This window comes from Staurois parvus, unplaced genomic scaffold (genome assembly GCF_062004578.1).
Source record: "Staurois parvus isolate SC_StPar_1 unplaced genomic scaffold, SC_StPar_1.0 ptg000291l, whole genome shotgun sequence".
Taxonomy (NCBI): domain Eukaryota; kingdom Metazoa; phylum Chordata; class Amphibia; order Anura; family Ranidae; genus Staurois; species Staurois parvus.
The window spans coordinates 6,118,442-6,144,558 of NW_028318087.1; the positions used below are offsets into that span (position 1 = coordinate 6,118,442).

The window sequence follows — 26,117 nt, forward strand, 5'->3', positions numbered from 1 at the left end:
TGTGTACATTTGTTGTGTGTGATTATAAAGTTGTGTTCAAAATAATAGCAGTCAGACATCACTAACCTGATCAATCACTGTTTTTGGTAGAAATGATATTTCTACAAGGCAAATAATTTACTAGCAGGTGTAGTAGAGTAATAGAAATCCAACAGACCCAACAGTCATGACATGCATGCTGCTGATTCTAAGTAATTGAATCACTAATTGAAAGGGGCATGTTCAAAATAACAGCAGTGTGGAGTTCTATTAGTGAGGTCATTCATTATTTGAAAAACAGGTGGCAATTATTGCCCTTATTTAAGGAAGAAAGGCAGCAAATGTTGTACATGCTGGTTACAGTGCATTTCTCTCTGAAATTCTGAGGAAAATGGGTCGTTCCAGACATTGTTCAGAAGAACAGCATACCTTGAAAGAAAGTTGATCGGAGAGGGGAAAACATATAAAGAAGTGCAGAAAATAATAGGCTGCTCAGCTAAAATGATCAGAAATACTTTAAAATGGCAACCAAAACCTGAAAAACGTGGAAGAAAGCGAAAAAGTACCATTCGAATGGATAGAAGAATAGCCAAAATGGCAAGGACTCAGCCAGCAATCAGCTCCAGGAAGATCAAAGAAGGTCTAAAGTTACCTGTGAATTCTTTTACAATTAGAAGACGCCTATGTGAAGCCAAGCTATCAGCAAGAAGCCCCCGCAAAGTCCCACTGTTGAAAAAAGACACGTGCTGAAGAGGTTACAATTTGCCAAAGAGCACATTGACTGGCCTAAAGAGAAATGGTGCAACATTTTGTGGACTGGTGAAAGTAAGAGTGTTCTTTTTGGGTCTAGTGGCTGGAGACAGTTTGTCAGACGACCCCCAAACACTGAATTCAAGCCACAGTACACTGTGAAGACAGTGAAGCATGGTTGCGCAAGCATCATGATATGGGGATGTTTCTCATACTACGGTGTTGGGCCTATTTATCGCATACCAGGGATCATGGATCAGTTTGAATACATCAGAATACTTGAAGAGGTCATGCTGCCTTATGATGAAGAGGAAATGCCCTTGAAAGGGGTGTTCCAACAAGACAACGACCCCAAACACACCAGTAAACGTGCAACATCTTGGTTCCAGACCAACAAGATTGACGTTATGGAGTGGCCAGCCCAATCCCCGGATCTTAATCCAATAGAAAACTTGTGGGGTGACATCAAAAATGCAGTTTCTGAGGCAAAACCAAGAAGTAGAGAAGAACTGTGGAATGTAGTCCAATCATCCTGGGCTGGAATACCTGTTCACAGGTGCCAGAAGTTGGTTGACTCCATGCAACACCGATGTACAGCAGTTCTCAGAAACAGTAGTTATACAACTAACTATTAAGTGATTCAAAGGAAAGCAAAATCTTCAAACATTTTTCAGTTTATAAAGTGAATGTTTGAGTTTGAAGAAAAGCGATTAGACTGTTTAAAAAAAATTGTAAAGAAGAATACAAACACTGCTATTTTTTTGGAGGAACAACACAAATTTGATATACAGTTGCAAGAAAAAGTAAGTGAACCCCTTGGGATTATGTGGAGTTTTGCATGAATTGGGCATAAAATGTGCTCTGAACGTCATCTAAGTCACAACAATAGAAGAACACAGTCTGCTGAACATAATACTACACAAACATTAGATGTTGCCATTGTTTAATTGCACATAACATGTAAACATTCACAGTGCAGGGAGGAAAAAGTATGTAAGGCCCTAGCTTAATGATTTCTTCCAGAGCTAATTGGATCCAGGAGTGAGCCAACCTTGACTCCAATCAGTGTGATGATATTGGATGTGTTGCTGACCGCTGTCCTGCCCTTAAAAAACACACACCTGTTTTGGGTTTACTGGTTTCAAGAAGCACTGTCTGATGTGAACCATGCCTCGCAGAAAAGAGCTCTCAGAAGACCTACGATCAAGAATTGTTCACTTGCATGAAGCTGGAAAGGGTTACAAAAGTATCTCCAAAAGGCTTGATGTTCATGTGTCCACGATAAGACAGACTGTCTACAAATGGAGAAAGTTTAGCACTGATGCTACTCTTCCTAGGCGTGGTCGTCCTGTAAAAATGACTGCAAGAGCACAGCGCAGAATGCTGCATGAGGTAAAGAAGAATCCCAGAGTGTCAGCTAAACACCTACAGAAATCTCTGGCACATGCTAACATTTTTGTTGACACATCTACAATAAGGAAAACATTAAATAAGAATAGAGTACATGGGAGGACACCACGGAGGAAGCCATTGCTGTCCAAAAAGAATATTGCAGCACATTAGAAGTTTGCAAAAGAGCACCTGGATGTTCCACAGCACAACTGGAAAAATATACTGTGGACAGATGAAACCAAGATTGAGTTGTTTGGGAAGAACACACAACACTGTGTGGAGAAAAAAAGGCACAGCACACCAACATCAAAACCTCATCCCCACTGTAAAGCATGGCGGAGGGAGCATCATGGTTTGGGGCTGCTTTGCTGCCTCAGGGCCTGGACGGATTGTTGTCATTGATGGGAAAATGAATTCCAGAGTTTATCAAGACATTTTGCAGGAAAACGTACGACCATCTGTCCGCCAACTGAAGCTCCGCAGAGGATGGGTGATGTAACAGGACAATGACCCAAAGCATACAAGTAATTCAACAAAACAATGGCTGCAACAGCACAGAATACGCCTTCTGGATTGGCCCAGTCAGAGTCCTGACCTCAACCCGATTGAAATGCTGTGGCATGACCTTAAGAGAGCGATTCACACCAGACATCCCAAGAATATTGCTACACTGAATGAGTTTTGTGAAGAGGAGTGGTCCAAAATTACTCCAGATCGTTGTGCAGGTCTGATCTGCAACTACAGGAAACGTTTGGTTGAGGTTATTGCTGCCAAAGGAGGGTCAATCAGTTAAGTCCAAAGCTTCACATACTTTTTTCTCCCTGCACTGTGAATGTTTACATGTTATGTGCAATTAAACCATGGCAACATCTAATGTTTGTGTAGTATTATGTTCAGCAGACTGTGTTCTTCTATTGTGTATATATAGAGGGTGTGTAAGTGAGCGCAAAAAGATCAGGTGAGCAGCTAACATACAGGGTAATCCTCAATACCTTGGAATGTAAAAATATAAATGGGGTATGTAGCGCTAAAGAATGAATAACAAGCAAGGAGGGTGTCACCATATATAGTAAAAATTCAATAGTTCATATATTGTAGCAAAAAGGAAGATGGATATGATCCAATGGTGTTCCAAATCCCATTCAGTGGAATAAGAAAAACTTAGTGAGGTTGTGCGCTTACCACAAGTACACACAATGTGAGCATTGTATGCAAATAAACAGCAACCGAGCGTCACGGTCTGGTCAGCAGCCTGGGCAACATCTGGTCATATAAGGACATCTGGGTCACAGGTCCAACGCTGTCCAGGCCCCCTCTGGCTCTCAAATCCAAATCGCCACCTTGCAAAGCTCATTAAAAAACGAGCCGGGAGGCAAGAAAGTGATCGATAAAAGCATACATCCAGGCCCAATAGATAGGCTCCCTGGTGGCTAGTGGTTCAATCAGCATGCAAAACATACACCTCCAGGTCCAATAGATAAGTCCCTGGTGGCTAGTGGTATCATCATCTCGAAACATGTTAGGGGATCCACCCTACTGACGCCTTTGCTATTAGGGAACCACTAGCCACTAGGGAATACCTTCACCAGACCTGGATGAGTATCTTTGTCATCACAAAATTTAAACTCTGTCTTTATGCTGATGATACCACTAGCCACCAGGGACTTCTCTATTGGACCTGGAGGTGTATGTTTTGCATGCTGATTGAACCACTAGCCACCAGGGAGCCTATCTATTGGGCCTGGATGTATGCTTTTATCGATCACTTTCTTGCCTCCCGGCTCGTTTTTTAATGAGCTTTGCAAGGTGGCGATTTGGATTTGAGAGCCAGAGGGGGCCTGGACAGCGTTGGACCTGTGACCCAGATGTCCTTATATGACCAGCTGTTTCCCAGGCTGCTGACCTTACCGTGACGCTCGGTTGCTGTTTATTTGCATACAATGCTCACATTGTGTGTACTTGTGGTAAGCGCACAACCTCACTAATTTTTTCTTATTCCACTGAATGGGATTTGGAACACCATTGGATCATATCCATCTTCCTTTTTGCTACATTATATGAACTATTGAATTTTTACTATATAAGGTGACACCCAGCCCCCAGCCATCGCACCCTACGACCCCTCCACTAGCCGAACCACCGTACCCACTGAAGACATGCCACAGCACCCATGGTCGCCAGCTTACTGCACCCACAGACTGCTGCCAACCAGCTGCCGCCCTCCACCCTCACTCTACCCCTACAGAAGGACTCAAATGACTCTCCCACGGTAATACAGATTCCCCACACCACCTTGCCCTGACCTGTATCCCTTCACCTCCCCTGACCCAACTGTCACCCCACCCACCCCAACATGCCTCCTGCACTCCTCCTCCTCATTTTCCTCTCCACCATCCCAAAAATCACCTCCCTCTACCCGCCTACCCCCCCAAAACAGCTCTACATTGCCCCTTCACTTCTCCCCTCTCCCCACTACGGCACTCACCACCTCCTCCTGCTACTCCACTCCCCCGTCGACCCACGTGCCACCACTATCAGACCCACACGCTCCTACACTTCCCATCCCCATGCCAGCTTCCTCACCTTTCTCCTTCTGCTATCTGCTGGGGACATCTCCCCGAACCCTGGCCCCTCGCCACCTCACCCCTCCTCTAGGGACCCCCCTGCTCCCGCCAGCTGCCGTAACCCCCTCAACCTCATATCTGTGCCCCTTCTCCCCGCATCCATCCCCCCTCTCTCGGTTGCACTCCTGAACGCCCGCTCGGTCTGCAACAAACTTACTGCCATCCATGACCTCTTTATCTCCCGCTCCCTTAACCTCCTAGCCATCACCGAAACCTGGGTACAGGCCACTGACTCCACCTCCCCTGCGGCACTCTCCTATGGAGGTCTCGTCTGGTCCCATCCACCAAGACTGAGCGGTCACAAAGGTGGTGGGGTCGGTCTGCTCCTATCACTGCTGAGCACCTTCCAGGTCCTCCCTAATCCTCCCTCCCTAACCTTCTCCTCCTTCGAGGCTCACTGTATCCGGCTCTTCACCCCCACCCCCCTAAGGATCGCAGTGATCTACAGGCCGCCCGGATCCATACCCCGCTTCCTGGATGACTTCGCTGCCTGGCTTCCCTTCTTCCTCTCCTCTGAGCTACCAACCATCATCCTCGGGGACTTCAATATCCCCATCAATGACAACAGCCTGGCTACTTCCCAACTCCTCCACCTAACCTCCTCCTTCGCGCTCACACAGCACACTCAATCCTCCACCCACATCATTGGGAACACCCTGGACCTCGTCTTCTCCCACCTCTGTACCCTCAACCAGTTCTCTAACACCCCCTTCCCTCTCTCCGACCACCACCTCCTCACGTTCTCCATCTCCCCTTCCCCTAACTCCCCCCCCCCCCCCCAGAGCGCCAAACCATCACCAGCCGCAACCTCCGCAACCTGAACCCGGCCCCCCTCCACTCAGCTGCCGACCGCCTACACGACAGCATCCTTCCACTCTCTTGTCCTGACCTAGCCACTAACACGTACAACGACTCACTATCAGCTACCCTAGACTCTCTGGCACCCCTAACCACACGCTACATCAAACCCAGACCGCTCCAACCCTGGCAGAACGACCACACTAAATGCCTCAAACGTCGCAGTCGCGCGCTAGAGAGACTATGGCGCAAAACCAGGTCCCCCCGTTCATTCTCCCTCTACAAATCTGCCTTCCTCACTTACACCTCCTCCCTCCACGCCGCCAAGCAGGCTTACTTCGTAAACCTGATTAACACCCTCTCCTCCTGCCCTCGCCGACTCTTCTCCACCTTCAACTCCCTGCTCTCCCCCCCCCCCCCCCCTCCACTCAGTACCTCACTCACCGCCCATGAAATTGCCACTCATTTCCACAACAAAATTGATGCAATCCGTCAGGACATAGTCAACTCGCAATCTACCTCCCCACCTAGCCTCCCCCCCCCTATCTCCCCCTCATCTCTTCCCTCCTCTGACCTCGCAACCGCACTGCCCCCCTCCACACCCAAGACCCCGCTTACCGTAACCCCACCAGCTCTGCACTCCTTCAGCCCTACTACCACTGAGGAAGTCACCAGGGTCTTCTCAGAAGCCCGCCTCACTACCTGCCCCCTGGACCCTTTCCCCTCTCGACTCCTCCAGTCACCCCCCTCTTCCCTCATCTGCTCCCTCACCCACATCTTCAATCTCTCCCTCTCTACCGGCGTATTCCCCTCCCCCCTAAAGCATGCGCACATCACCCCCATACTCAAAAAGCCCTCCCTGGACCCCTCTGACCCAAACAACCTCAGACCCATCTCCCTGCTGCCACTCACTTCCAAACTCCTGGAGTGCTTAGTCTACAACCGCCTAAGCGCCCACCTAACTGACAACAACCTCCTTGATCCACTACAGTCCGGCTTCCGTCCCCTACACTCCACCGAAACCGCCCTCCTCAAAATCACCAACGACCTACTAACCGCCAAAGCCAAAGGCGACTACTCTGTCCTCCTCCTCCTGGACCTCTCCGCGGCCTTCGACACAGTTGACCACCCCCTCCTCCTTAATAAACTACTCTCCCTTGGCATCAGAGACACCGCTCTCTCCTGGTTCTCCTCGTACCTATCCCGACGCTCCTTCAGTGTCACCTACAATGGTGCCACCTCCCCCTCTCTGTTGGGGTCCCCCAGGGCTCTGTCCTTGGACCCCTTCTCTTCTCCATCTACACCTCCTCCCTTGGCAAACTCATACACTCCCACGGCTTCAACTACCATCTCTATGCTGATGACACTCAAATTTACCTCTCCACCCCTCACCTCACCTCCATTTTCTCCGCCCGCATCACTCACCTCCTAAACGACATCTCTGACTGGATGTCGCTCCATTTCCTCAAACTCAACCTCTCCAAACCCGAGCTTCTCGTCTTCCCTCCTGCCCGCGCCCCCCCCCCCCCATCCTATCCATCACTACTAACATCACCACCATCAATCCCGCCCCGCAAGCCAAAGTCCTTGGAGTCATTCTGGACTCTAACCTCTCCTTCCAACCTCATGTCAAATCACTTACAAACACATGCAGACTCCACCTCCGCAATATCGCCAAAATACGCTACTTCCTTACCCCAGACACCACTAAACTACTTGTACACTCCCTGATTATCTCACGCCTTGACTACTGCAACTCCCTCCTCACCGGCCTACCCCAGTGCAGGCTCTCCCCGCTTCAGACCATCCTCAACTCAGTGGCTAGACTCATCCACCTCACCACCCGCTCCACCTCTGCCACCCCCCTCTGCCTTTCCCTCCACTGGCTCCCTATCGCCCAACGCATCAAATTCAAACTACTCACTCTGACCTACAAAGCCATTCACAACACTGCCCCTAAATACCTCACCAACCTGATTCCCAAGTACCACCCTACCCGTACCCTTCGCTCTTCACAGGACCTCCTTCTATCTTGCTCCCTGGTCTCCTCCTCACACACACGTCTGCAAGACTTCTCCAGGTCCTCCCCCATCCTCTGGAACTCACTACCCCAATCCATCAGACTGTCACCTTCCCTCCTCACCTTCAGGCGCTCCCTGAAAACCCACCTCTTCAGGGAAGCCTACCCCACCCTCACCTAACTGCTGCTCTCCTTCATTCCTCCTACCACTCCATCCCCCACAGCCACTTCCTCCTGTACCACTACCCCCTCCCTCCTAGATTGTAAGCTCGAAAGAGTAGGGCCCTATAACCCCTCGTGTGCTGTTTGTAGTTGCTGTAATGTTTCATGTATTGTCCCCCCCCTCTATTGTACAGCGCTGAGCAAACCCTTTGGCGCTATATAAACTCAATGTAATGTAATGTAACACCCTCCTTGCTTGTTATTCATTCTTTAGCGCTACATACCCCATTTATACTTCTATTGTTGTGACTTAGATGACGTTCAGAGCACATTTTATGCCCAATTCATGCAAAACTCCACGTAATCCCAAGGGGTTCACATACTTTTTCTTGCAACTGTATTTTTCTTTATGTTTTGATTTGGAATAGAATGTGTAGTGTTCCCAATGCATTTGTGTGTATGGAAATAAAAGCTATTAGAAGGATTTTGAGCTTTATTCGCTTTTTTCAACACATTGCTATTGTAGGGAACTGTTATTTTATACACTAGTTGTGGTTTGTTTACATCCATATACAGCCACTACCATAGAGGTCCCATTACAGACAAGTCCCTAGGTGTGCTTCCTGCCCCTACAAGGAGGTCAAGAAACTCCAGGATGGTATATAGTTTGTTTTCCAGGAAGTATCAGGCAGAGGGTGCCAGCCTGCCATGTGCTGTGTATCTGGGGAGAACTGTATGGTGATTCTGTGAGTAATGGTCCAGATTAACAAGGCTGCTTTCTATTTAGTTGTTACTGAAGCAGATTAGGTCTGCCTCTGTTATATTTCAATTTTTGTATAGGAACCCTAATATCTCTGTAAGAGAGAGATTTGTGGTTCATTATCATTATTCTATTTACACACTGCAGAATCCTTATAGTTGTTTATAGAGAGAGAGAGAGAGAGAGAGAGAGAGAGATCAGTGTTTTCACCTGCATAAGACTGTCAGGTGAACTTTCTGTTAATTGCAGTGTATCTTTGCAGCCTCTTTGCTTTAAAGCCATAACACCCTTATTGGTCTGGATCTCCTTTTAGCTAGGATTAGCATAGGGAGCGTTGGATAGATTAGGCTAGAGGTAGGTTAGGCATCCGACGGCCACTTAGACAGATAGAGGCCCGGTTCCAGTGACAGCCCAGTTTAGGGATAGGGACTAAGAGTAAGGATAGATATGGCATTTTATCCTTTTAGGTGATGCATCGCTGATCTTCAGACAAGCAGTGCAATCATCCGCATGTTACTTGGACGCCATCACAGCATCTAAAGTGGAAGCGTGCATCTTATTGACTCTCACCTCTCCAGGGGCCCCTGCAACCGGACTGCGCTATAACCCATGGTTGGAGGTATTCTGTATACTACATGCACATATACCCGGGTATAATTGCAACCTCCCAATTTATGCTAAATTGTAATTCCTGAATGTTATTCTTATGCATCCTGTTTTATGTGGCTGCTTTATATAAACTTTGCATTAATCTCATACAGGTGTGGTGACATGTTTTCATGTTAGAAATATAAGCTGGGTGCATTAATACTGCTATGTATAGTTACTTTAAGTTGTCTACCTGTTACATTCCTAGAAAGGGGTGAGTCTCCTCAATTGCAGGATCCCTATTCTAGGTGGAGGCACTGCCATTTGTATTATCACAACCCCCTCTTCCATATAGCGAAGGCTCAGGATTGCCTACTCATATACAGGTTAGCGCCATAGCTTGTTTGGTGTGGGCCATTTCACATAACCCCCCCCCCCCCCCCAAAACAGGGCTACACTATTATTTTGAACACCACTGTACATCTGCTACATTTTATGATTAAAGTTTTTATTGAGGTAATGCGCAAGGCTTGTGCGCCCCTTTTCTTATTTTTAGTCCCAATACTGTTGGCATTATAGTGTGTGTGTACTGCAGTTGTTCAGTCAGAACAGCTGTCACATTTTGTGTTTTGTTTTGTTGTATGTTCAAAAGAATTTTGCAAATGTGAATTTCACTAGAAGTAAAATGTAAAAACTTTATCTTGATATAAGTAAACCCACAACTAAACCAAGAATAAGCTGGTGGTTTTTCCAGATGCTAACAGTAAATGTACATAGAACATTTTAAACTTTGCTGAATACTGTGTTGAAAATTCTGCTTATAAAAAAAAAAAAAATGTGTGGTATTTTATTAGAATCCATGAAACTATATTTCCCTCAAAAATTGAAAAGTGATCAATACAAAGCACCTATTTTCAAATTATATTTTACATGTGGCTAAAGCTGGCCATAGATGGATCGATTTTCGGCTGGTTCAGCAGGAACTGGGTAAGATTCGATCCATCTATGGGCAGGCTAGTTGTACCTAATGCGATGCATCGATCGACTTGAGTGCATCCAGTCTGTCAGATTTTCTACATGTGACTGTTGACGATAGCTATAGCCACGATCATTGTGTTCTGCAAGCTAGGAAGGCTCCCCACTAGCAGAACAGTGCTGCATGGGGCGGGGGATTCTCATGGCAAAAGGAAAGAAAATTGCATAATCTATGGCCTGCTATAGACTATGCCACTGCTCTAAAGTAAAATGCTATAATTGGCATTATCTGTAAGAACGAAAACTTTCAGATATATACTGATATTGGTTGTAATCAACTTGAAACAGTGCTGGAATGCTGCGCACTGATGTCCAGCAAACGGTTACTGGTCACCTCTGACAAAGAAGAGTGCTAACACTTTAAAGGTATTGTGAAAGTAAAGCATTTCTTCTCTGTTATTGCTAAGAACAGAATGAGCTCAGGTTCATTATTGTAAGTAAAAAGTGAAAATTAATCCATGATTTTCCTACCAAGAAAAAATCCATCTTGAAGAGTGATTCACAACTGGAGTCACAATTCCACATGTAATTAAAAATCAAGAAAAGCAATGTTTGAAAAAATCCAGCTGTCATTGTTGTGGAGTGTATTTGAAAATTAGAGCAAATATCTAGACCATTTCTCAGCCTTTTTAACATGGAGGAACCCTTGAAATATCTTTCTGGTCTCAGGGAACCTCTGCTGATTAATTTCTATTTCTACAGTTCAGGGTATATTAGTGCGATGGTCAAGAGGAATAATGCTCCTTACATTAAGGGGGTTAGTAGGAAGAATCAAATCCACCTTTATAGATCGCTAAAAAGAGCATTGGTATTGGTAGTTACTCATCTGAGGGGCAGAAGTTACTCATTGCTCAAGGAACCCATAGCAAGCTCTGGAGGAACCCTGATGACAAAGGCTGACTCTAGACTTTCCAGGCAATACATGTTTTTATTACACACTTCTACGTTTTATCTAGGAGGTTTAATAAATTCATCTTGAAATAAAGATGTAGGCTAAAGTAGGTGTGTAGTAAGTAACCGTGGCAAAAATATCCCTCCAAGAAGAACAATTTCTAAATAAGTACCCATCAAAACCTCACTTTAATATGGAGCTCATGTTAATATACTTTTACCCCCATGTCCAATGTATATGTATGGGCACAGTACAACCACAGCCAGGACAGTTGAGTCTGCCAGTGCTGGATATTAAACACTGCAGTTATTCTATGCTACTCTTGATACTATGATATGTTCGTGTAGTTGGAAAAATTAATACTTTTTTTTTGTTTGATGCATACAATCATTCCTCATGTGTAATGCAAGCAATAAAGTAAGAAGTGTGTTATAAACAAACTGGTTTGCAGTTTTTATGCAGATTGAGTTTTTGCATTCATAATTAATGTACATGTAATTGTATACTCCATTGTTAATATAGATAAGTGCCAGAGTTTTGAGTAGCATTTTGTTAAATAATCAGTTTGCACTTAAATGCAAGTATAGTTGATAAAGATTGTAAATTGTTCATGTGAAAGATTGTATATACATAGACAAGGATTTTAAAGATGTCAGACACCTAAAGGGTATTTTAAAAACTCTACATGCCAAACTAAAATACTTGATTGTCTAGAGCTAGGCTATGCAAGAATTAATGCTATAATAATTAGCTTTTCTTAGAAATCCATTCATGCTGTGGAAAAATAGTCGATTATTTCAAGGGCTCATGTGACAACAAATGCAGTGACTTCTTAGGCCATGACTTCATAAAACCATTTTAATAAAAAATATCTTTGACTAGTTTCACAGTAAGTTGACAAGTGTGACATCGCATAAAGCTTCAGCTTTGTGTGTAATCTCCAAAAGATTGCCCCTCATAAATGAAGTGTGTGTGTGTACACAACCATGGACCAAGAATGGCACGCATATAGCTGTTAGCTGTGGTCTGTTAGTTTTTTAAAAATAACTCTAATCGTGTGAATAAAAACTGGGCTTTTTAACATTCCTCATCAGAAAGAACATTTATTATGAACCAATAATTTCTCTTAGCTGCATAGGAAAAAATTATCCTTATAAGCAGTAAATAGAACATATGGATTTTTTAAAAGCTGAACTCCATCCCTTCCCTCGTTTTTGCACCATTGTAAAGGCTCCTCTCCTGTATTGAAATTAAAATTCTTAATATGTAATCCCAACATTTCTCATTCAGATATGAGCTTGATGTACGGCTATGGAAACATATCTTGTTTGTATTGCTTCCTTTGTGTGAAGTCCTTGGTGTTCCTGCCAGTCTCTCTGCTTTCCTAAAAAAACAAACAAAAAAAAAACAAAAAAAAACTGACATGCATGAGAATACAGCGTGGTTGGTTTTCTGGCTGTACTGGGAATCCAATCAAATGATCAGACTTGTGCTGATATTCTCCCTCTGCATAGCCATTCGTTGGGAAAAATCCATGTGCTACTGTTTTGCCTCCCTGAGCTCCCTATTCAGCGAAGAACAGAGGGTATATGATCACTTATTAAAAAAGGGATAAAAATGGTATTTTAAAGTTTTTTGTTTTTTTTTAATACATATACACAAATGTTTTCCTTTCTATTTTAAATTGAATTGGGAGCATAACTTCCTGTGTTTAGTGCCGAGGACCTCCTGCACACACTGCCCCACGTCATCACCATTTCACAACTCTCCTGCACCTACTGCCACCTTGTCATACCCTCCACAGTCCTCTCCTGTCTACAGTGCCTGTTGTCATACCCCTAACACTGCTCTCCTGCACCTACTGCCCCCTTGTCATACCCTCCACAGTCCTCTCCTGCCTACACTGCCTGTTATACCCCTAACACTGCTCTCCTGCACCTACTGCCACCTTGTCATACCCTCCACAGTCCTCTCCTGCCTACACTGCCGGTTATACCCCTAACACTGCTCTCCTGCACCTACTGCCACCTTGTCATACCCTCCACAGTCCTCTCCTGCCTACACTGCCTGTTGTCATACCCCTAACACTGCTCTCCTGCACCTACTCTCCCCTTGTCATACCCTCCACAGTCCTCCCCTGCCTACACTGCCTGTTGTCATACCCCTAACACTGCTCTCCTGCACCTACTGCCCCCTTGTCATACCCTCCCAGTCCTCTCCTGCCTACACTGCCTGTTGTCATACCCCTAACACTGCTCTCCTGCACATAATGCCACCTTGTCATACCCTCCACAGTCCTCTCCTGCCTACACTGCCTGTTGTCATACCCCTAACACTGCTCTCCTGCGCCTACTGCCCCCTTGTCATACCCTCCACATTCCTCTCCTGCCTACACTGCCTGTTGTCATACCCCTAACACTGCTCTCCTGCACATACTGCCCCCTTGTCATACCCTCCACAGTCCTCTCCTGCCTACACTGCCTGTTATACCCCTAACACTGCTCTCCTGCACCTACTGCCACCTTGTCATACCCTCCACAGTCCTCTCCTGCCTACACTGCCGGTTATACCCCTAACACTGCTCTCCTGCACCTACTGCCACCTTGTCATACCCTCCACAGTCCTCTCCTGCCTACACTGCCTGTTGTCATACCCCTAACACTGCTCTCCTGCACCTACTGTCCCCTTGTCATACCCTCCACAGTCCTCCCCTGCCTACACTGCCTGTTGTCATACCCCTAACACTGCTCTCCTGCACCTACTGCCCCCTTGTCATACCCTCCCAGTCCTCTCCTGCCTACACTGCCTGTTGTCATACCCCTAACACTGCTCTCCTGCACATAATGCCACCTTGTCATACCCTCCACAGTCCTCTCCTGCCTACACTGCCTGTTGTCATACCCCTAACACTGCTCTCCTGCGCCTACTGCCCCCTTGTCATACCCTCCACATTCCTCTCCTGCCTACACTGCCTGTTGTCATACCCCTAACACTGCTCTCCTGCACATACTGCCCACTCAATCGCTTCATCTACATTATTGACAAAGTCCCCAACTGCTTCTTCTAGAAAGAGAACACTTTTGCTAGTTGTAATATACAATTGATGATAAAGACAAACCAGTACAGCAGGTTTCTGTGAATACTGGAGATCCTGTATAATATAAGTACATTCATTTCTGATTAAGCTGCTTGTCCACAAGAATATATATTATTGTTGGATGATATGGTATTGCAGCAGTATGGGTTGTTTTATACAGAAGGCTCCATTGCTGCATGCAGTATTTTTCTTACGGCGTTTAAAATGGGTGCACTTCAATATCTGTTCCTATTTGCTTTTGTAAATGAAGAAATTATAGCTTTAGTGTCAAAGCATATGCTGCAAAATGTTTTCTTTTTCTGTTACTGTGAGAATTTGGCGTGTTTAATTACTGCTGAAGTATTATTTCTGGATTGCAGAGAAATTAGGTTCTGGCTAATTCATGAGGCTATTTTAACTTTCATGCAGAAATGATAGATGACAAAAGCCACTGGCCTGCGGGCTTACTTGACTATATAAATTGGCATTTTAGCTAAGTAAATGCTCTCAGCCAATTTAACTTTCCTCCATTTTCATTTTGTTTTTAACCGCAGTTGTTATGTAAATATGTTTAGGAAGGTCATTTGATAAAAAGGATGGCAATTGAAGCATAACTATATACCAGAGGGGACACTACAGGCCCTTTTAATTTTCATGTTAGAAGGTAGTACTTGTATTTTGTATACACATACATTTTGCATGCAAAATTATAAAAAAAAGTTATGTTTAAAATTCTACTTTATTTTTTATTGTGACATATGCAATGGTTGCTGTGATGAGTCTTATTGTTGCCTCTCCACTCAGTGATGTACAGTTGAAAGTTGTTGCTGTGCAACCTTATCTGTTGAAGAGTTATCATTGTACTCTGCTGGACCATGTAACAGATGGTTGCAATGTGAAGGCTCGACTTTTCAGTCCCTGCTCTGAGGGATAGGAAACTGGAGCAGGAATTTTTATTGTCTTTTTATTTAACCTGTTTACTGCAATTCACGATAAACTTAGTTTGTAAACCGTATCCTTTGCTGGCCTACCACCTCTACACAGATTGGCAAAGAAGTGCAGTGAAAAAGTGGGTGAGCAACCAAGTGTCTAAACTATCATATCACACATTAAGGCTCCGTTCACATGGGGCAGACTCTGTTTAGATCAGTGTCTCCAAACTTTCTAAACAAAGGGCCAGTTTACTGTCTTTCAAACTTTAGGGGAGCCGGACTGTGGCCACTAGGAGTAAAAAAAGTTGTTGCCGTCTTTGGGGAAAAAAAATAATGCCCCATCTCTGGTTTCATTGGGAGAAATTGTACTTCATCATTGGTGTCTGTGGGAGGAATCGTGCCCCATTGTTGATGTCACTAGGAGAGACTGTACTCCATCATTGGTGTCTGTGAGAGAAATAGTGCCCCATCGTTGGTGTCATTGGGAGAAATTTATACTCCATCATTGGTGTCATTGGGAGGAAATGGGCCCCATTGTTTGTGTCAGTGGGGGGAATTATGCCTCATTGTTGGTATTGTTGGATAAAATAGTGCCCCAAGGGCCGTAAAGCCAAAGGGCCGCAGTTTGGAGACCACTGGTTTAGATCAGTAGGGGATCTGTCTGATCCCCTGTTGATCAGAGCAGAGCGGGCTGATGACAAGTCCGTGTCCACTCTTTTTATGCACAGAGCCTGCTCTGCTCTATGGGTGCCCAAGTGTAAACAGACTCCGCTATCCGTTTGCACACAACTACGCTCCAATCTGATCTGCCTAAGCGGAAGAGGATGGATCCTGGTCTTTTTTTTTTTTTTTTAGTGGATTGGAGGTAGGTAGGTGTAAATGGGCACAAGTCTGTTTACACCCTCCGGTCCATAGGGATGAATGGAGGTTCCAATCAGGTTTGCCTGAAAGCTGACGTGTGATATGGGCTTAAATGCTGTATTTTTTCTTAGGCCCCTTTCACATGAGTAGACTCCACCAGCGGATCCACCTGCTCAGCTCAGCAGGGGATCTGTCCGCTGATCCCCGCTGAGCAGGCGGATGACAGGTCCATGTCCACTCTGCATAAGCAGCCCAGTTTCCTCTATGGGTGGAACACCGGTCCGTTTGCATCTGACTGCCATCTGATCCGATCTGCTAGACATGTTTTTAGCGGATTGGATGCAGGGGGGTGTAATCGGACACATGTCTGTTTACATCTACCACTCCATAGAGGGCAATGTATGGTCCGATCGGGTCTGCCTGAAAAACAGAGAGATGGACTTGATCAGTCCACCCATGTGAAAGGGGCCTTACTCGGGTGGTGATAGCTTGCAGTTGGATCATTACATTTTTATGTACACAAATATCAGGATTTCTAGTGTCTAAAATGTCACGGTCGCGGCGTCAGACCCCAGACCTTCTCGCCAAACTCGTGACCGAAGGACCGCCTGATCTAAAACCGCGATGTGACGTGCGTAACAACGCCACACTCAGCTGCGCCCTGCACAACGATTGTCCAGCTAATGGTCTACAATCTGTGCCTGCAGCCTGAATGCGCTTGTTACTGGGTCGGGTTAACTGCCACCACCCCTTTTTGTACAGGGAAAGGGGAAACTCTCCTTATCAATTAATACACTATAATGATTGAAATAATGGTCTGTGTAACACAGTCCGCATGCCAGTTGTACAGAGATTAAAACAAAGAGTAGCGTCTCTTCAAAGGCAGGAATTCGTGAATTGCAAGTAAGCACTTAGAAACAGTTTAACACTTTCAGAAAGAAAGATTTATTACTAAAAGAGTCAAACAGGTGCAATAAAATATTTACAAAGAAGATGTAACTAAGATATATATATATATATATATATATATATATATATATATATATATATATATATCTGCCTGAAGCGTGGAACTACAAGTCCTAGCCAGTTGTGGTGTGCCTTTCTTAGCAGGGCAACTCGCAGCTAGCTGACCTCTGAAGCTCCGTTGGGAATCCCTTTTCGGTGCTGCCGGAGGCGTGGAACTACAAGTCCCAGCCGGCTACCTAGTCCTGTGCAAGGCCAACGGTTGGGCACTTATCAAGGCACAATCTTTTGGGCCTGGGCGAGGAACTGGCCTATCCAGACCATCCCCTTGCTCAGCCCCCAGTGACTGTACCTCTGCCCCCGTCACAGCACTGTGGGTGACCCCCAACAGTGAAAATACATAATTTGTCTCATCATGAATATCATAATCATTGTTAGCACCATAAAAATGTTAAGATATCTTGCGAGCCAAAATCAGAGAGCCACCCTAATACACAAAACTGGACAAAATATGTCCTTAATATAACTACCACTGTGTATACACCTAACACATAACTACCACTGTGTATAATTAATATAATCCTATTGTGTTGCGCTCCTTAAAGATTACATATGATCACTTATCCATGCCCAGAACATATGACCATATGAAGACAAGTGAAAAAAGCATACATTAAATCCTTTAACCAAAATTCATATATAATAATCACTTAATTTTCTTCAAAAAACAAATTAATTCTTACTATTAATATATATCCGTGATTAAAAAATGACTAAATCAATAATACATCATTTTTAGTGAGAAGAAAAAAAAATATGAATCTCAAATAAAATTATTTTAAATAAATATACATATATACTTAATTAATATTGTGTGAAAACAGTGTCCCATATAACATAAAAAATATAGTGACTTTGTGCTTTAATTAATCTTCAATCCGTGATTGCATGTGAATCCGTGACTGTTTGTGAATCCTCCCATTAGTGCAGATGTAAGCTCACCTCCTTATCTGCCTATAATTAGGCTATATGCGCTTTTGGTTCTCCTCCTATGGAACCTGCTTGGTTAAGACTCTTTCCTTTTTAAATAGTGGATATCCTTTATCACTGATTTTTCCCCTCTGGGATTGATCCCTTCTCACGAGGACCCAAGTCCTCTATACTCTCCTCTCCATACGTCTCTCCACATATAGGAAAAAAATTCTAAACATAGTGTTTTATCCTTTTTAAAAGTATGGCTTTATTATCTCCAAGTAATGCACTCACTTTGTTTAACACTTTCAGAAAGAAAGATTTATTACTAAAAGAGTCAAACAGGTGCAATAAAATATTTACAAAGAAGATGTAACTAAGAGATACACACACACACACACACACACACACACACACACACACACTTACTTGCAAGAAAAAGTATGTGAACCCTTTGGGATTACGTGGAGTTTTTGCATGAATTGGGCATAAAATGTGCTCTGAACGTCATCTAAGTCACAACAATAGAAGAACACAGTCTGCTGAACATGATACTACACAAACATTAGATGTTGCCATGGTTTAATTGCACATAACATGTAAACATTCACAGTGCAGGGAGGAAAAAGTATGTGAACCTTTGGACTTCAACCAAACGTTTCCTGTAGTTGCAGATCAGACCTGCACAACGATCTGGAATAATTTTAGACCACTCCTCTTCACAAAACTGTTTCAGTGTAGCAATATTCTTGGGATGTCTGGTGTGAATCGCTCTCTTAAGGTCATGCCACAGCATTTCAATTGGGTTGAGGTCAGAACACTGACTGGGCCACTCGAGAAGGTGTATTCTGTGCTGTTGCAGCCATTGTTTTGTTGAATTACTTGTATGCTTTGGGTCATTGTCCTGTTACATCACCCATCCTCTGCGGAGCTTCAGTTGGCGGACAGATGGTCGTACGTTTTCCTGCAAAATGTCTTGATAAACTCTGGAATTCATTTTCCCATCAATGACAACAATCCGTCCAGGCCCTGAGGCAGCAAAGCAGCTCCAAACCATGATGCTTCCTCCGCCATGTTTTGCAGTGGGGATGAGGTTTTGATGTTGGTGTGCTGTGCCTTTTTTTCTCCACACACAGTGTTGTGTGTTCTTCCCAAACAACCCAATCTTGGTTTCATCTGTCCACAGTATATTTTGCCATTAGTGCTGTGGAACATCCAGGTGCTCTTTTGCAAACTTCAAACGTGCTGCAATATTCTTTTTGGACAGCAGTAGCTTCCTCCATGGTGTCCTCCCATGTACTCATTCTTGTTTAATGTTTTCCTTGTTGTAGACGTGTCAACAAAAATGTTAGCATGCGCCAGAGATTTCTGTAGATCTTTAGCTGACACTCTGGGATTCTTCTTTACCTCATGCAGCATTCTGCGCTGTGCTCTTGCAGTCATTTTTACAGGACGACCACGCCTAGGGAGAGTAGCAACAGTGCTAAACTTTCTCCATTTGTAGACAGTCTGTCTTACCGTGGACACAGGAACATCAAGGCTTTTGGAGACACTTTTGTAACCCTTTCCAGCTTCATGCAAGTGAACAATTCTTGATCGTAGGTCTTCTGAGAGCTCTTTTCTGAGAGGCATGGTTCACATCAGACAGTGCTTCTTGAAACCAGTAAACCCAAAACAGGTGTGTGTTTTTTAAGGGCAGGACAGCTGTCAGCAACACATCCAATATCATCACACTGATTGGAGTCAAGGTTGGCTCACTCCTGGCTCCAATTAGCTCTGGGAGAAGTCATTAAGCTAGGGCCTCACATACTTTTTCCTCCCTGCACTGTGAATGTTTACATGTTATGTGCAATTAAACCATGGCAACATCTAATGTTTGTGTAGTATTATGTTCAGCAGACTGTGTTCTTCTATTGTTGTGACTTAGATGACGTTCAGAGCACATTTTATGCCCAATTCATGCAAAACTCCACGTAATCCCAAGGAGTTCACATACTTTTTCTTGCAACTGTATATAGGAAACAGCACAGCAAAGAGATAACAGGGAGAAGTTAAAAGGTTAAGTTACTTGCCATGTTAAGTCTTGAGGTAGCAGATCCAAGTTACAGAGCGAAAGGGTCTTTGATCTCCCGGGTGGTATATTGATGTTAAAATTGGGAGATGTGTTTAGCTTACTTTTTAGGCTTGCCAGCCTGTCTTTTCAAATCCCCCAGCAGGGGAAGTGGCTCCGAGTAACTGGCCAATACCCTGTGTTGGGAGGGGTCGTCGGATGGACTCTGCATTAAAACTGACAGCTTCATAATCCATGATATGAAACATAGGTGACAGCTGACCTGAGGAATGTTCATTTAAATTCTGTCACCTGGCTGGTGGGCTTTATGATGTTCCAATTTCTTTCAAGTCCTGGGAACAGCTGCCTCAACGTGGTTAGGAGGTGCGAGTTTACACGGGCCTTGGTCGGAGAGGCTCTACCTCCATGGGGGGGGGGGGGCTTTGTAGTTCTGGGCCCCCTGCGGCTCTACCGGCCAGTGACTTTTAACACACACACATCTGTCACTGTGCCTCTCAGGAAGGGAGGGGGAAGGGAATAAAGGATTGAGGAATACTTTTAATAAAAAAGGGGAACTCCGCGTCCATCTCTGATGAGCAAGTTTGCTACATAAAACACTGCTAAAAATTCCAGATTTAAAAAACAAGTTTTTGTAAAGTACAAACTGTATGGCAGTATCATATGAAACCATTAAAATGTTTTTCCTGTAAAAGGCACGTCATATTTTTTTAAGCTTGCAGCAGGAAAAGGGAAAAACGTATAAGATTTCCCAAAAACACTGGTAGGCCAGATCTTTAGTTATTTTCACACATGGTTTGAAATTAAGTTTGACACCAGACTAAAGCTTCCACTTTGCGTCTGCATATAATAACTGCTCATCATAAATAAGAATGTGCTGAAGAATTGGCTCTTCTTAAAACATGTCTAACAGTTCTCTGCAGAAGGTATATGCTTTAACCATAGTGTTCCTACAAATCATTTAGCACATTGGCAACTCTATTATAATTATATGTTATTTATGGCATGACATTAGTTTAAGTAATTTCAAAATCCTGATATGTACAATCAGTAATTTAAAAGAGAGCATGCTTTCATCACTAAAGTGGATGCTCTAGTGTTTAAAGAGTTCTTTGCCTGTGGCCCATGTACCCCAGGGAGTACTTATGCTGCCGAAAGAAAATTTACCATATCTGTGCAAAACATGCTGTATATTTAGAATAAACCTGCTGAAGTATTTTTATTGTTCAAAAAGCCAATTTTGTGAAAAAGAATTTATACCCAGATAGAAAGTACTGTTTATTATTGTCCGCATATCAAAAGGTAAACTACACTAGGGGTTACTTTCCAAATACTGATTTCTACAAAGGGGTACATTGTTGTTGGAATATTGGATTAAAGCATATAGAAATAGAGATCTTTAATACTGTAGAACTGTTGTATAATGAGTAGAAACCATTTTAACAAAACCAACTTGTTATTAGTATGCACTAGCAGTATAAATTAGTGGTGCTTTATAACTAAAAAGCATCTCAAAGGACTGCAAGCAGTTGGTTCATTTAATTTCAAATGCTTCCTCAAAACATAAAAGGGATGTTTAGATTATTTTCTAGAGGTCCATAGAAGTTTTGGTGACTACAATCCTAAACCCAAAGTTTTGGGCTGACTGTGTTATGTGATGCAGTTAGTTTTTAATGAGAAAAGAAGGAAATGTATTCATAGCAGAGATTAAACAGAGGGTATTGTGGATGGGTGAGGCACAGATATGGTATATAATAAAAATGTGTTCAGAAAATCAGGTGCTCAAAATGATTTGTATTAATTACAGAATGCTTTTCATACCAGTAAGCAGGCAGCCGCTGAAGAGAGCATGTGGAGAACCCATACCCTGACCCAAGTCTCAGTAGTATCATTAGACTTGTAACAATCAAAAGTAATAGTGTTACCCAGGGTGACAAAACAGGCTAAACCTAGGTGTCATAATTTGAAGAAAAATTGCAACAGTGTGATGCACAGGTACACGAAAGAGTGAATAAATGCAGTAAAAGTAATATTGATTTCTACTCTGCATAGATAACTCTCACTGTGGTATGTTATGGTCAAATAAAAGATGTTTATATTGTGTTTAATTAGACCATTGGTCCTCCCTTTTGTTTTGTTTTTTGTTTTTATTGCACAATTAAGACAGAATACATGAAAAAGCAGCAACCGGTGCAGCACTCACAGGGGCGGGCACCATGAAAATACATATGAAAGGGCCATTGGTCCTTCTCTAAATCAATCTAAAGGCACTCAGTTACTTCTTCACAATCCAAGACATCAATAATAATTTGTTGTCCATGCCCATGCTTCTATCTAATTTGGGGAGTTACCATAGACACTATGGAAACTGTGAATCAGAATGACCACATACTACATTTTTTTAATTGCATGGTTATTTACTAGGTCTGTTTTTGTAAAAGGAAATTCTCCCCTCTCATAATTTATTCCCTCTCTCCTAGGAGGTACAGAAAGTGGCAAATGTGGTCAGCACTACAGCAACTGATGGGGACTTCAAACCAACTGATGAGAAGGATGAAACTGCAGTTGCTGAGGTGGGCTGGATGACATCTGTAAAAGATTGGGCTGGTGTGATGATCTCAGCTCAGACCTTAACAGGTCGGGTGCTGGTAAGTATCCTTTTGATTTCTTTTAATCATTCAATATGTTGACTTCAAAAAATACTAATACAGCAGCGCCAAAATGCTAAAACGTGTTATTTGAAACTGTTTAAGTGGCCTATACACAGAACAGCTACAAGGACTCCTTAATGGCAAACCCTTATAACAACCGTCACACTTGTACAGTCTCACCGGTGGGAGCAGATGGTGTTGCCTCCGGACCTGAAACTGCATTATTGGGTAGACAGCTTGATAAAGTGTGAACTAGGCTTAGAAATTGCATTTCTTATCTTAATGTCAAAGAGATGTAATTGAGCCTTAATGTGGAAGTATAGTCAAATAATATACAATTATATGTAATGCAGTCACACAACAGTGTTGAAATAGTTTGCTTTTCGATACCCGTTAACCTGCAAAAATTACTTATAGATCCTCTCTCACTTTGTTCATTAGAGTGAAAAGGCTGTAAGACCACAATTTAATCATAGCATTTGGGACTGCATTGCCACCCTTGTTTTTACTGTGCCTGCTTGGCCTACAGGGGGATGTGGTTGTGTCATAACAGGTGCAGCTTTGAACCCATCAGGGAACTCTCTTTCGATGATCTCTCTTGCAAAGTGGCCATGAGTTCTTTCAGATGTGTCTCTGTAGGAGGGGCTCTCGTTTGTAAGGAGCTATTCCTAATCCTTTACAAAGACAAATACCTGCCTTTCTACCTAAGATGGTATCTACCTTAACCACTTCGCGCCTCACCTTCCGGCCCTTTAAGGGGTTTATGATGCCGGGTGGCCAGGCAAGATTTATGATTGTGACCACCGAGATTGACTATCACAATGGTCACATGATCACTTTCCAGTAGGTGGCACTCTTGAAACATGTTTGTTTACATCTGGAACACAAATATGTGGCCTCTTGGCATCAGAACCACCCATTGAGAGGCTGCATATTTGCATACCGCTGGAGCCAGGAGGTTAAGCCAGCTATACATGGATTGAAAGTTGGCTAGTTCAGCATGAACAAGCAAAATTTCAGTCCATGTATGGGCAGGGAGTTTGTACAGAAGTCAATCTACTAGTTATAGCCTGCAACATTGATCAGTGTATCCTGACTCTGGATTAAGTCTCCCCACTCTCCGAAAACAATGTCACAGCAGGGAGGATTCCCGCATCTACCTCGATTTGTGTGGATCGAGGAATCAAGTCAATTTTCTTGTTCAACCTGTTGGTTGAACTAAAACAAAACAACAAACATCTATATGCTGCCTTAATCAAGATATTGTACTTCCCTCTTTGTACCCTGCTTCCAAGCATCCCAAAGACACTGCTCTTCATTGTCTAGAAATTGTCAGCTATCAATTTATCAAAAAGCATTCATCAGAAAGATAGACTCTTTGTTGTTTCATCAGGGCCTCACAATTGACATTCTGCTTTCTGTTGCCAGTTGGATAAGTCAACTCATCTCAAGAGCTTTCATGATAAAGGTCAAAACGCCTCCAGACCTGCTGCTCTCTTCAGCAGATCAGTGAGTGTTTCCTGGGCATTACAGCATTAAGCCTCTGTTGCCAAGCTTTGCAAGGCCACCGCCTGGTCTTCAGTTTACACTGTGTCCATTCATCCTTGTTATTCTTGGGCCTGTTGGAACAGTTCAGTATGACTTGCTGTCCACTCTTCTTGTTCATTGCTTGAGGACATCCCAGAGTTTATCAATGTCCAGCCTGTGTCTTTTACAATTAAGCTAAAGGGAATTTTGACTTGCTTCCATATCTTAGAGTACAGAAAAGGACATAGGCCACCCTCCCCTTCTTTCCTTTGTTATTCTGCATCGCTTTCTATATAAACTCAAAGAATGGGGTATAGTTATAGGGGTACACCCAGGGTGCATGTCCAGCAAAGCTTTGCCAGTGTCCAGTCACCTGAAGGTGCCAGCCTGTAACCCAGGGTCCATGATTATCTAGCCTGTGTCCTTTACTGTACTTCAAGATCAGGGGAAAGTGAGCGGATATCTCCCCCACATGGCACAAATATAAAAACAATGGGATGGGGGTTTCAGGATTCCTTACTCTATCTAAAATGAAAAACAAAGAAACCATTTGACTTTACTTTAACCACTTGTCCTCCAGAGGATTTACCCCCTTCCTGACCAGGCCATTTTTTTGCATTACGGCACTGCGTTATTTTAACTGACAATTGCGCGGTCATGCAACGCTGCACCCAAATGAAATTTATGTCCTTTTTTTACCCACAAATAGAGCTTTCTTTCGGTGTTATTTGATCACTTGTGTGTTTTTTATTTTTTGCGCTATAAACAAAAAACATGACAATTTTGAAAAAAAACCCACTATTTTTGACTTTTTGCTATAAAACATATCCAGTAAAAAAATTGCAAAAAATCAAATTTCGTCATAAATTTAGGCCAAAATGTATTCTGCTACATGGCCACTACTCTATACTCTTACTACTTACCTCTCCACGGCTTTTGATACTGTTGACCATCCCCTCCTCCTCAAAAAACTCCACTTTCTTGGCCTCCGAGACTCTGCTCTCTCTTGGTTTTCCTCCTACCTATCGCAGCGCTCCTTCAGCGATACCTATAACTCTGGCTCCTCCTCTCTACTCCCTCTTTCTGTAGGGGTCCCTCAAGGTTCTGTCCTTAGACCCCTACTCTTCTCCATCTAAACCACCTCCCTTGGTCACTTGATAAAGTCCCATGGCTTTAAGTACCATGTCTATGCTGATGACACACAAATCTATCTTTCTGCTCCTCACCTCACCCCTTCAGTCTCCTCTCGCATTACTAACCTACTAAGTTACATATTGGCATGGATGTCACTCCACTTCCTCAAACTCAATCTTTCCAAAACTGAGCTCTTTGTATTCGATCCAGCCCATGCCCCCTCCCCTGACTTCTCCATCAAGATCAATAACACAACCATCAGTTCCTCCCCTCATGCGAGGGTGCTAGGTGTAATCCAAAGCTCCCATCTGTCCTTTCAGCCCCAAATCCAATCGCTGTCCAAATCTTGTAGACTTCACCTCCACAACATCTCCAAGATATGCCCGTTCTTGACCTCGGAAACTACTAAGCAACTTATTCACTCCCTTGTTATCTCTCGCCTTGACTATTGCAACTCCCTCCTCATTGACCTACCTCATCGCAGGCTATCCCCTCTTCAGTCTATCACAAATGCTGCTGCCAGACTCATCCACCTTACTAACCGTTCTGTATCTGCCACCCCTCTCTTCCACTGGCTTCCCATTGCCCAACGGATAAAAATCAAAAACATTAACAATAATATATAAAACCATTTATAACTCTGCCCCAAATTACATCACCAATCTTGTCTCCAAATATCACCCAAACCGTACTCTCCGCTCCTCGCACGACCTCCTGCTCACTAGCTCCCTTGTCTCCTTCTCCCATGCTTGTCTCCAGGACTTCTCCAGAGCTTCCCCCATCCTCTGGAAATCTCTAACCCAATTTATCAGACTATTGCCTACTCTGCTCACTTTTAGGCGATCTCTGAAAACCTATTTTCAGGGAAGCCTATCCTGCCCTCAGCTAATAATGAAACCTTCTACTCCTCCTACCAGTCCATCCCCCACA

General features: G+C 43.7%; 1 protein-coding gene across 18 annotated transcripts in view; it reads left to right on the forward strand.

Moving 5' to 3' along the window:
* KCNMA1 (potassium calcium-activated channel subfamily M alpha 1) overlaps window positions 1-26,117 on the forward strand; it is a 976,002-nt gene that overhangs the window by 202,290 nt on the left and 747,595 nt on the right. For all 18 annotated transcript variants that reach the window (XM_089682563.1, XM_089682562.1, XM_089682551.1 and 15 more), the window contains exon 2: window positions 22,356-22,523. In XM_089682563.1, the coding sequence (XP_089538689.1) occupies window positions 22,356-22,523 (168 nt within the window). The remainder of the gene's footprint in view (window positions 1-22,355; window positions 22,524-26,117) is intronic.